The sequence below is a fragment of the Nerophis ophidion genome, linkage group LG28 (genome assembly GCF_033978795.1).
Source record: "Nerophis ophidion isolate RoL-2023_Sa linkage group LG28, RoL_Noph_v1.0, whole genome shotgun sequence".
Lineage (NCBI taxonomy): Eukaryota > Metazoa > Chordata > Actinopteri > Syngnathiformes > Syngnathidae > Nerophis > Nerophis ophidion.
Window position 1 is genome coordinate 14328701 of NC_084638.1, and position 12975 is coordinate 14341675.

The 12975-nt window shown below is 38.5% G+C and overlaps 1 protein-coding gene across 1 annotated transcript in view; it reads left to right on the plus strand.

Annotated features, from left to right (window-relative positions):
- Positions 1–11063, plus strand: part of asip2b (agouti signaling protein, nonagouti homolog (mouse) 2b) — an 88831-nt gene extending 77768 nt beyond the window's left edge. The window contains exon 4 of the mRNA XM_061890330.1: positions 8599–11063. Within this exon, the coding sequence (XP_061746314.1) occupies positions 8599–8793 (195 nt within the window). The 3' untranslated portion in view covers positions 8794–11063. The remainder of the gene's footprint in view (positions 1–8598) is intronic.
- Positions 11064–12975: the final 1912 nt, after the last annotated feature.

The window sequence follows — 12975 nt, forward strand, 5'->3', positions numbered from 1 at the left end:
TGTATGTACATTTGAAACTAGATACCCACATTTGATGCGGAACAAACACTTACCAATCGACGGATTTAAGTTGCTCCAGTGTCACAAGATGCGAATGTCTAATCGTTTGGTCCGCACATTTTACCGGCGATGCTAATAAGGCAGCCATGCTATGGGCCACTTCATTAGGTACACCCATGCTATGGCCAAATAGCGTCAATAGCTATTCGCTCAATAGCTTCAATTTCATTTTCAATTTCGTTTTCGCTATCTGCCTCCATACTCCGACCATCTGTTTCAATACATGCGTAATCTGTTGAATCGCTTAAGCCGCTGAAATCCGAGTCTGAATCCGAGCTAATGTCGCTATATCTTGCTGTGGTAACCGCCATGTTTGTATTGGCAGCACTGCATGACGTCACAGGGACATGGATAGTGGTTTCGAAGATAGCGAAAATAAGTCACTTTAAAGCTTTTTTTAGGGATCTTCCGGGACCGGTAATATTTTGAAAAAAACTTCCAAAAAATACAACAAGCCACTGGGAACTGATTTTTATTGTGTTTAACCCTTTTGAAATTGTGATAATGTTCCCCTTTAAAATCCAGCCGGTGAAGTGGCATCGAAGTCTTTGACAAAAAATGTTGCTTTTGTAGCTGTTTCAGAAAGATTTGAATTGCTGTTTTGGGCAATAAATCGGATCTTTGATCCAAGACACAACTTACATTTACCTTAAATGTTTTTTTCTTTGTGCTCGACAAAATAAAAGTAGTGAGAACACCTCCATGTTAAGGAACTTTGCTTCGGCTCAGGCATGATGTCTTGTTAGTATAAACACACATCGCAGAAGAATCAAGACGACGGCGCATCTCTCTGGTAAAGCACACTCAGATTTTCTCAGTTTCTAGCAAATTAATACTATATAAAAAAAATAACATAAAATACCATAGTAACGAATCATGTAACGCTAGCATGGGGTAGTCGGGTTAAGAATGTAACTTGTGTGACAGAAGATGGTTCATTTAGGAGCCTGTGGTGTGAAAGACGACAACAACTTGTTATCTTGGTTTTCACTGCATTAAATGTATTGATACAAGAACATAAATACCACAGATAACACAATAAAAAATAAAAAAAAATACCCAAAACAAAAATACGAGATACAATCCTGCTTCCTTCTCGGAACCAGTCCACAGCTCAGCTCAAATGCGACGACTTTTGCGTCAGTCCAAAAGTTCAGTTCAAAAAAACTAAAGTAATCCAAAAGGATTAAAAAAATGCTTGTCCTACCGCATAGTTGTTAAAGTGGATGGGGAGCTCAGGTTGTTTGGGGCACCGGGTATTCCTTCCCGGAAAAAAAACCTGACCTAAAAGTCCAAAAAACAAAGTGAGTAACCTAGTTACCTCTTCACTAGTAAAGTACATTATATATGTACTTGAATGCATAATATAAATCTATCAATCAATCAATGTTTACTTATATAGCCCTAAATCACTAGTGTCTCAAAGGGCTGCACAAACCACCACGACATCCTCGGTAGGCCCACATAAGGGCAAGGAAAACTCACACCCAGTGGGACGTCGGTGACAATGATGACTATGAGAACCTTAGAGAGGAGGAAAGCAATGGATGACGAGCGGGTCTAACATGATACTGTGAAAGTTCAATCCATAATGGATCCAACACAGTCGCGAGAGTCCAGTCCAAAGCGGATTCAACACAGCAGCGAGAGTCCCGTTCACAGCGGAGCCAGCAGGAAACCATCCCAAGCGGAGGCGGATCAGCAGCGCAGAGATGTCCCCAGCCGATACACAGGCAAGCAGTACATGGCCACCGGATCGGACCGGACCCCCTCCACAAGGGAGAGTGGGACATAGAAGAAAAAGAAAAGAAACGGCAGATCAACTGGTCTAAAAAGGGAGTCTATTTAAAGGCTAGAGTATACAAATGAGTTTTAAGGTGAGACTTAAATGCTTCTACTGAGGTGGCATCTCGAACTGTTACCGGGAGGACATTCCAGAGTACTGGAGCCCGAACGGAAAACGCTTTATAGCCCGCAGACTTTTTTTTATAAGCATATAAGCATTTGATTGTCCAGAATGACAAATATTTTGTATTAAGAAACAATTGATGACATAATTTAACCATGTTGATTAATAAACAATCATGAGTCCAATTAAATTGAACATTCATAATACATTTCTAATAATACAATTGATATGACATAATTTAACCATGTTGATTAATATACAAACATGAGTTCAATAAAATCGAACATTCATAATACATTTCTAATAATACAGTTCACGATTTCTTATCTAAAGTGATACAACTCAATCATGGATCAATAACAAGTGCACTTATATAACCAGTTTCATAATAATACTCATTATTAGAAACTCAATAAATCATGATTCAAATTCAAGTACTTGTCCAAACATTCAAAGTTAATAAACAATCAAGCAGAGTTAAATTAAAGTGTTGCGCAACAAACCAAATACACACACCTGCGATCCATCTGGAGCGCGTAGTAAAAAAAAATAAAAAATAAATAAAACTTAGAAAAGCATCCACAAAGTGGCTAAAGCATATTAACACCGCAAAGCCCTTTGCTGGACTAAATTGTTGCCTATAAATTGGCTGGATGATCATAAGAAAGTAAAAAAGTAATTACCTGAGCAATCGGGGGCGAAACAACACACCTGCACAGCCCGATAGTTAATTGAACAGGTTGGCTGTATGGGGAAATAGCAGCAGTTAGCGCCTATGCTAAAAACAGATGCAAACGTAATATTGTCGACATGGCACATGGTTGTGATTTTGGAATTCCGTTGATTATGCCATGTCAAAAGACTCACCTAACTATGATGTTTGCAATGTGTGAAAATAGGAAGATTTTGCGAGTTTGTCTCCAGTGCGTCTCACAGCAGACAGGAGGGACGAAGCGAGCGCCATTTTGGGGAGGAAGTAACCCTTCAAAATAAAAGTCTTTGCACTCTATGCATGTGTTTTAATGGGAATTTTAAATATGGGTTACAATGTGGTAACGGTAACTGAGTTACTGAATATAAAAAATAACGCGTTAGACTACTAGTTACCGCCGAAAATAAAGGCGCTACAGTAACGCGTTAGTCCCAACAATGCTAATCATACATGGAGCGAACCGCCACAATCAGACTGTCTGATCCCCCGTACTCTCTCAGCACTCCCGGGGTACACGGTCGAATTCCTTTTCCAAGTCCACAAGTAAACATTGATTGATTGATTGATGTTACCTGGTTGGGCAGGCTCTCATGCACCCTCCAGGACCCTGCTGAGAGTATAGAGCTGGTCCACAATAATTAATATATATATAGTTATTTATCTAGAACAGGGGTGCCCACACTTTTTCTGCAGGCGAGCTACTTTTCAATTGACCAACTCGAGGGGATCTACCTCATTTATATATATCATTTATATTTATTTATTTATGAAAGAGACATTTTTGTAAACAAGTTAAATGTGTTTAATGATAATACAAGCATGTGTAACACATATAGATGTCTTTCTTTCACGAAGACAAGAATATAAGTTGGTGTATTACCTGATTCTGATGACTTGCATTGATTGGAATCAGACAGTAATGATGATAACGCCCACATTTTCAAATGGAGGAGAAAAAAAGTTGTCCTTTCTGTACAATACCACATGAAAGTGGTTGGTTTTTGGCATCTAATTCATCCAGCTTCCATACACTTTACAAGAAAAACATTGGCGGCAAATTCCGTAGCTTGCTTGATTGACATTCACGGCACCCGAGGGTCTTGTGAGATGACGCTGGCTGCTGCCAGTTCATTATTATGAAAAAATGACAGAGAGGAAGGCGAGAAACACTTTTTATTTCAACAGACTTTCACGCCGTCCCTTCCGTCAAAACTCTAAAGGCCGACTGCACATTTCCTATCTTCACAATAAAAGCCCTGCTTCATGCTGCCTGCGCTAATTAAATACAGAGTCTCGGAAAACTGGCGTGCACAAGTGATGTGCACGGCAGCTTTCTGAGGGATCGCTTGTGCACGCCAGTTTTCCGAGACTCTGTATTTAATTAGCGCAGGCAGCATGAAGCAGGGCTTTTATTGTGAAGATAGGAAATGTGCAGTCGGCCTTTAGAGTTTTGACGGAAGGTACGGCGCGAGAGTCTGTCGAAATAAAAAGTGTTTCTCGCCTTCCTCTCGGTCATATTTTCATAATAATGATCTTGCAGCAGCCAGCGTCATCTCACAAGACCCTCCGGTACCGTGAATGTCATTTAAGTGACGTCTTGGTGAAGATTGATGATCACTAATTTTTAGTTCTATTTTTTTTAAAAGCCTGGCTGGAGATCGACTGACACACCCCCCGCGGTCGACTGGTAGCTCGCGATCGACGTAATGGGCACCCCTGATCTAGAATATATGGGTTGTATTAACTTGACGTCACATTCGGCTCATTAACTATGCGAGGCTCGAAGTGGTGGGCCAGCGAGCGTCTGTTGTCAAAGCGACATTTTTAGCCTTTTTCGAAGAAAAATGTCCTATGCTTGCGTAGCTTTCGGCTATTGGAACCGTTCAAAACGCAAAAAGGACTAAAGTTACTTCTGAGTTCCTAGAGCATGGGTGTCAAACTCTGGCCCGCGGGCCAAATTTGGCCCGCCGTGTAATTTCATTTGGCCCTTGAGGTAATATCAAATTAAGATAAGAGCTGGCCCGCCGGTGTTATTCAGCGGCGATGCCTCTCTAACACTCCATTCACCGCTGATACTCGTACTTGCCAACCCTCACAATTTTCCCGGGAGACTCCCAAAGTTCAGTGCCCCTCCAGAAAATCTCCCGGGGCAAACATTCTTCCGAATTTCTCCCGATTTCCACCCGGACAACAATATTGGGGGTGTGCCTTGAAGGCACTGCTTTTAGTGAAGTGAAGTGAATTATATTTATATAGCGCTTTTCTCTAGTGACTCAAAGCGCTTTACATCGTGAAACCCAATATCTAAGTTACATTTAAACCAGTGTGGGTGGCACTGGGAGCAGGTGGGTAAAGTGTCTTGCCCAAGGACACAACGGCAGTGACCAGGATGGCGGAAGCGGGAATCGAACCTGCAACCCTCAAGTTGCTGGCACGGCCGCTCTACCAACCGAGCTATTCCGCCCCACGTCCTCTACAGCCTGTCGTCACGTCCGCTTTTCCGCCATACAAACAACGTGCCGGTCCAGTTACATAATATATGCTGCTTTAACACAAAACACGTGAATGCAAGGCATACTTGATCAACAGCCATAAGGGTCACACTGAGGGTGGCCGTATAAACAACTTCAACACTTTTACAAATATGCGCCACACTGTGAAGCCACACCAAACAAGAATGTCAAACACATTTCGGGAGAACATCCGCACCGTAGCACAACATAAACTCAACAGAAGAAATACCCAGAAACCCTTGCAGCACTAACTCTTCCGGGACGCTACAAAATACCACCAAACCACGCCCCCCCCAATTTTTATTTACATTTTATTTGATATGCCATTGATATTTTTTACTCATTATTATAATTTGAAACTCGATTTTGTATGTGACTATAAAGCTACATAAGTCTTGCTTGTTTGATATTCAATGCAAAATTTGTTTGGGTCTCCATTAAAAGGTTAATTTGTTCAACCTTGGCCCGCGGCTTTGTTCAGTTTTAAAATTTGGCCCACTCTGTGTTTGAGTTTGACACCCCTGTCCTAGAGAGATAATCAAGAAGGGCGAAAGATGTCAAAATTTTAAGAATAACAACAAGAAAAATGGCATGCACTCCAGTCCAAGGGACCAGAGTCGAAGAACACACCAGTTTGATATATTGTTTACTTTTAGTATTTCCCAGTTAAGTACTATCTTGATTTTATTTGTATTTTTTATATGCATTTTTTCTACAAATGTTTCGTTAAACACCAACTCGGAGAGTGTAAATAAAAGAAAGCAAATGTGAACAAAACCTAAACAAGTAAACCTACAACCCAAACCTAAAGTGCTTTTACCAACGGCAGTGATCCTTAATGAAGCTTTCAGCACATACACAATGTTGACGTCCATAGCTATATTTTGATAAAAACGGGTAAAAACACATTACTTTTAACGATGCGTGCAACAGAAATGCAACAAACATGTCTGTAGATTTGAAGTTAAACAAAAACCAAACGACACATTTTTATCCGGGAGAGACTTGAAACCAATTTCCTTGACCCAGCTACAAACAAAGAAGTTGTAGACCTCCATGCTTTTCCAAGTTTTCATCTGTTTTGTCGTGTAGAATGGCGTCTGGAGCACAATATTTCAACACGTCTGGGAACGCGGCCGACAGATAATCCTTGATAACACTGGACAAATCTTTATTTGATAACGTATAGGGACAATAGGATTTTTTTGCTTGTATCATCTTTTTAACAGGAAGATCTAGGCCCCGTGCATGCTTAGTTCAGTCTGTTTGCTGCACAGTAGCCAGGTTGGTTTGGTGGTCAACCACTTCGTTTAATTATGTACAAAAACGAAATACCACCCATATCTGTTTTTAGCATTAAAAAAAAATAATAATAATAATTAAAAAAAATATATATATATATAATTGTATATAATCACAAGACTACTTCATCTCTACAGAACTGTTTCATGAGGGTTCCCTCAATCGTCAGGAGAAAAAAAAAAATCTCCTGACGATTGAGGGAACCCCTCATGAAACAGTTCTGTAGAGATGAAGTAGTCTTGTGATTTTTCCCACACATGCATATTGCGCTCTACCACGGTATCGAGCATTAATCTCTGGATAATACAATTTTATATATATATATATATATATATATAATATATATATATATATATATATATATATATATAAGGGCTGGGCAACAATTAAAACATGTAATCAAAGTTAATCGCACTATTTCTCCGGTTAATCGCGATTAACTGCATTGTATACGCAAAGCCCAATAATGACTTCAAAAGTAGTGTGTAGTGCACCTTTATTGGAATATTCTCCCACATGAACAAAAGCGCCAAAACATTTGTTATGCAAACACAATTTAAATCAGTCCTTGTTAAACAGTAGCAGTTAAATAGCATATTTTATGAAAATCAACTAAAAAAATGTAAATACAAACATTTAAGCTTATTTCCACTGCCAGGGTATTTAAGTTATCCTGTTTGTTATGGAAAATAAATATAATCTACATACAAATCTCTGAGCCACAATCATAACATCTGAACAGGCAATTTTTGAGGTAACAGCAGAAACATTTTTTTATCAGGGATCTTATGTTTAAAAAACCTATATTATAGGTAGTGGGCTGTTTTAGGGAATTTTTTATCAAATTATCCGTACTAGCAATATTAATAATGTTGTGTTTATTCTGCGTAGTGCACTTAAAATAATTATGACCATATCTAGGAATTGATATGATGGGAATTTTCCGATTGTTTGCTTGGTGCTTTGATAAACTGAACTCATCATATACATGGTACTATATTGTGATGTTATGAGCCAGGGAATAAAAGAACTACCCTACCCAGCATGCAACAGGAGTGACGAACATGCGCGGTAGCCCGGTAAAGGTTGTGTCGCCATGACGGCATCTTGTATGTTGTGATATGCACGCTCTGAAAGTAAACGTTAAGAACTCAGCCAACACTCCTCGTCTGCATTATTCATAAATAGACAGACAACACAAATACTCCACTGCTTCACAAGCCGCTGGATGTAGCCGGCAAAGTATTCCCATGCTAGCTAGCCGGTCTAACAAGCACGCGTCATTCAGTCCAAAACGGCCCGATCTATCCACATTCAGAATTGTCTGGCGGTCGTAAGTGATCCCGGAGTGACCACGCTGTAAGCCAGCCATGAAATTTGCAGAATTGTCCGGTATTTTTGCCAAATGTTCCATCTTTACCAAGAGCCCCTCGACGCCAAAGCCCATCCAGGCGTCGCCATCTTGTTAAGAAAAGGCGTTAACAAAATAAAAGCATGTAAACAACATAGCAAATGCGCTTTAAAATAATTGTCGGCGTTAATAGATTGATGAGTTAACTCGTAATTAACGCATTAACTTGCCCACCCCTAATATATATATATATATATATATATATATATATATATATATATATATATATGTCTTCATTGGATTATCCAGAGAATAGTGCTCGATACCGTGGTAGAGCGCAATATGTATGTGTGGGGGAAAAAAGAAAAATCACAAGACTACTTCATCTCTACAGAACTGTTTCATGAGGGGTTCCCTCAATCATCAGGAGATTAAAAAAAATATATATATGTATATATATATATGGCCCCCAAATATTTTTACTTTTCAGTAAGTCATTTTGGGCATCCATGAACTTAAATATAAGAAGTATCAATATTTTGATTCGAGGGTCGATATCAGAGCATCTGGTATCGCCGGTATCGATATTTCACTGTCAATCCCTAATGAACACATACAACAATGAGCTCGCCTATTTACAAATAATGCCAAACAATGCCCTTGCTCTTGACCCTTAAATTTGGAAACATTGTCTCATTTCATAAATTGCCAGCAGCAGTAATCCCATAAAACTCAATTTCCGTGTTCCCAGAAACGCAAGACGGAGGTCGCGACCCCCGTTCGCCGCTGCAGCCTCCAGCGTGAGATCTGCTCCTCCTCTGTGCCGTGCTGCAACCCCTGCTCGGCCTGCCGTTGTCGCTTCTTCAACACCGTCTGCCACTGCTGGAAGATGAATCCTCCATGCCTGAGGAAGCGTAAAACCCTGCGGATGCGTATTGGAGCGTAGGAAGCCCTGGAGCCGTATGCTGTACGGCGATGTACAGTACATATTCTATACTGTACATTCTGTGCACTGACTTTGTCTTTACTTCTCTTGTCTACACTTTTTAGTCCCAAAAGTATAATCAGAAAGAAAACTGACTCAATAATGTTTAGCTGTAATATGCAATACGTATGAATATGTGATGTGAAAAAATCATACATCATTTCAGTGGTAAATCCGAGTCGCACACAATTTAAATCACGTTTTATTATAGGAAATATTGCAAATCCAATTAATAACAAAATAATAATAAAAAAAATAAAATAATAATAATAGTAAGAATAATACTTATTATTATTATTTTTATAATAGAAGTAGGGATGTGAATCTTACTACAACACAATTTGATTTGATTCTGATTATTGTGGGGATGATTCCATTCATAATCGACTCTCGATTTTAACCGATTCTGGCAATATATTATTTGGTATAAAAATGATAAAATATTTTCAAAACAGGTTATTACAAAAGCTACTCTTGGCTACTTGCCTATGACGTATACGCGTAGCGAGTAAGCCGGAGATGGGCGGGAAAAAAAATGACATATGTACAAACTCCGTTTCCATATGAGTTGGGAAATTGTGTTAGATGTAAATATAAACGAAATACAATGATTTGCAAATCCCTTTCAAACCATATAAGTTGAATGCACTACAAAGACAAGATATTTGATGTTCAAACTCATAACCTTTATTTTTTTTTTGCAAATAATAATTAACTTGGAATTTCTTGGCTGCTACACGTGCCAAAGTAGTTGGGAAAGGGCATGTTCATCATTGGGTTACATCACCTTTTCTTTTAACAACACTCAATAAACGTTTTGGGAACCGAGGACACTTATTGTTGAAGCTTTGAAAGTGGAATTCTTTCTCATTCTTGTTTTATGTAGAGCTTTAATCGTTCAACAGTCCTGGGTCTCCGTTGTCGTATTTTACGCTTCATAATGCGCCACACTTATTCAATGAAAGACAGGTCTGGACTGCAGGCGGGTCAGGAAAGTACCCGCGCTCTTTTACTGCGGAACCACGCTGTTGTAACACGTGGCTTGGCATTGTCTTGCTGAAATAAGCAGGGGCGTCCATGATAACGTTGCTTGGATGACAACATATGTTGCTCCAAAACCTGTATGGACCTTTCAGCATTAATGGTGCCTTCACAGATGTGTAAGTTACCCATGCCTTGGGCACTAATACACCCCCATACCATCACAGATGCTAGCTTTTGAACTTTGCGGCTATAACAATCCGGATGGTTATTTTCCTCTTTGTTCCGGAGGACACCACGTCCACAGTTTCCAAGTATAATTTGAAATGTGGACTCGTCAGACCACAGAATCTTTTTCCATTTTGCATCAGTTCATCTTAGATGTGCTCGGGCCCAGTGAAGCCAGCGGCGTTCTTTGGTTTTGTTGATTAATGGGTGTTGCTTTGCATAGCAGCGTTTTAACTTGCACTTACAGATGTAGCGACCAACTGTAGTTACTGACAGTGGTTTTATGAAGTGTTCCTGAGCCCATGTGGTGATATCCTTTACACACTGATGTTGGTTTTTGATGCAGTACCGCCTGAGGGATCAAAGGTCCGTAATATCATCGCTTACGTGCAGTGATTTCTCCAGATTCTCTGAACCTTTTGATGATTTTACGGCCCGTAGATGGTAAAATCCCTAAATTCCTTGCAATAGCTCCTTGAGAAATGTTGTTCTAAAACTGTTCAACAATTTGCTTACAAATTGGTGACCCTCGTCCCATCCTTATTTGTGAATCACTTAGCATTTCATGGAAGCTGCTTTTATACCCACCTGTTCCCAATTAGCCTGCACACCTGTGGGATGTTCCGAATAAGTGTTTGATGAGCATTCTTCAACTTTATCAGTATTTATTGCCACCTTTCCCAACTTCTTTGTCATGTGTCGCTGGCATCAAATTCTAAAGTTAATGATTATTTGCACAAAAAAAAAATGTTTATCAGTTTGAACATCAAATATGTTGTCTTTGTAGCATATTCAACTGAATATGTGCTGAAAATGATTTGCAAATCATAGTATTCCGTTTATATTTACATCTAACACAATTTCCCAACTCATATGGAAATGGGGTTTGTATATATATATATATATTGTTATTATTATAAATATTATAGGTTAGTAATTGTATTATTCAATTTACTAACTAATCTTTGTGTGTAAATACATTTCATTTCTATTTTGTGAGTTTCTGACGTTTTAGATCAATGGTGTCTAAACTTTTTCTACAAAGGGTCGCATACTGAAAAGTCAAGTGAGGCTTGGCTTTTTGATATTTTTTTATTTATTTCTGGATTTTTCTTAGCAAACGGCTAAAATGTTTTGTTTTGAACAAATACTTTTCATTAAACACCAACACACACTGAAAATGGGTGTTATTCTTTTGAAATGTACTTTCTGTTTTTTTTCCCTTGAACCGGAAGTATAACAGTCCATAGCGTTTTTGCTCAAAGGGATTATTTATTCATCACTCCAAGCAACAGTTTTAACTAAAACAATTCGTACTTACGAAACTGTCCCATGTGTGATGTCTGTAGCAGTGTTTTCATGCATACATTTACGTGCTATTGTAATGTAATCAAGCTAGCCTCGTTATCATTAGCTAATATGCTAACATGTTTACAAGTTGTCTGTGGTAGCATTATTGACTTATAATGGTATATGTATGATATAATGATATATGTATATATATATATATATATATATATACATATATCATGTTGTTTCAATCAATCGTTTAATGAGTGTAACTTGTAAAAATGTATCAAATGAACGATTTTGTACATGTTTATTTACATACCTTAATTGTTTGCAAACGGTGTCTGTAAGACAACTGTAAAACAGTTGATCTGACAAAACAGAAGTCGTCGTCATGTACCCACTAGCTCCAGAAGCTAGCTCTCCAATCAGTTAAAAAGACTCGATACCTCCCCGGTGACGTTTCGGTGAATTTACTGAAGAATTTGTGAAACTGAAACAATACAAAAAGAATGCCATTATAAGTCAATAATGCTACCACAGACAACTTGTAAACATGTTAGCATATTAGCTAATGATAACGAGGCTAGCTTGATTACATTACAATAGCATGTAAATGCATGCATGAAAACACTGCTACAGACATCACACATGGGACAGTTTCGTAAGTACGAATTGTTTTAGTTAAAACCGTTGCTTGGAGTGATGAATAAATAATCTCTTTGAGCAAAAACGCTATGGACTGTTATACTTCCGGTTCAAGGAAAAAAAACAGAAAGTACATTTCAAAAGAATAACACCCATTTTCAGTGTTTGTTGGTGTTTAATGAAAACTATTTGTTCCAAACAAAACATTTTGGCCGTTTGCTAAGAAAAATCCAGAAATTAAATAAAAAAATATCAAGAAGCCAAGGCTTACTTGACTTTTCAGTATGTGACCCTTTGTAGAAAAAGTTTAGACACCACTGATCTAAAACGTCAGAAACTCACAAAATAGAAATGGAATATATTTACAATACAAACAAAGATTAGTTCGTAATTGCATTTTTCAATTTACTAACTTATAATATTAATAATAATAACAATACATTTTACTTATAAGGCACCTTTCTGGGCACTCAAGGACAACGTAGAAAATCAAAACAATAACATCCATTGGATAAAAAAAACAACAATTAAGATCGATAAGATTTACAGTAATTAAGCACTCAGGAGTAGGTGTGTTTTGAGTCTTGATTTAATAATATGATACTGTGAACGACTCCAGCCGTCACCGTGTGGGTTGCATGGACCATTTAGGAAGGACATCGCGTCGAGCAGGTTTGACTCTTTTATTTTTTCAAATAATAAAGCGTCGGCGTCGATCGGGCCGCTTTTCAGACCCTCCTCCTCTGCTGCTCGTCTCGGTCGGCTTTTCAGCTGCCGGTGATGTCCTCTTCCTCTTCCGTTCGTGTTTTTCTTCTGCTGCAGTCCTGCGGACACTCCGCCTCTTCCTCTCGATCTTTCCTCCTTCTACCCTTTTATACACTGAGATAGATAGATAGATAGATAGATAGATAGATAGATAGATGGATAGATAGATAGATAGATAGATAGATAGATAGATAGATAGATAGATAGATAGATAGATAGATAGATAGATAG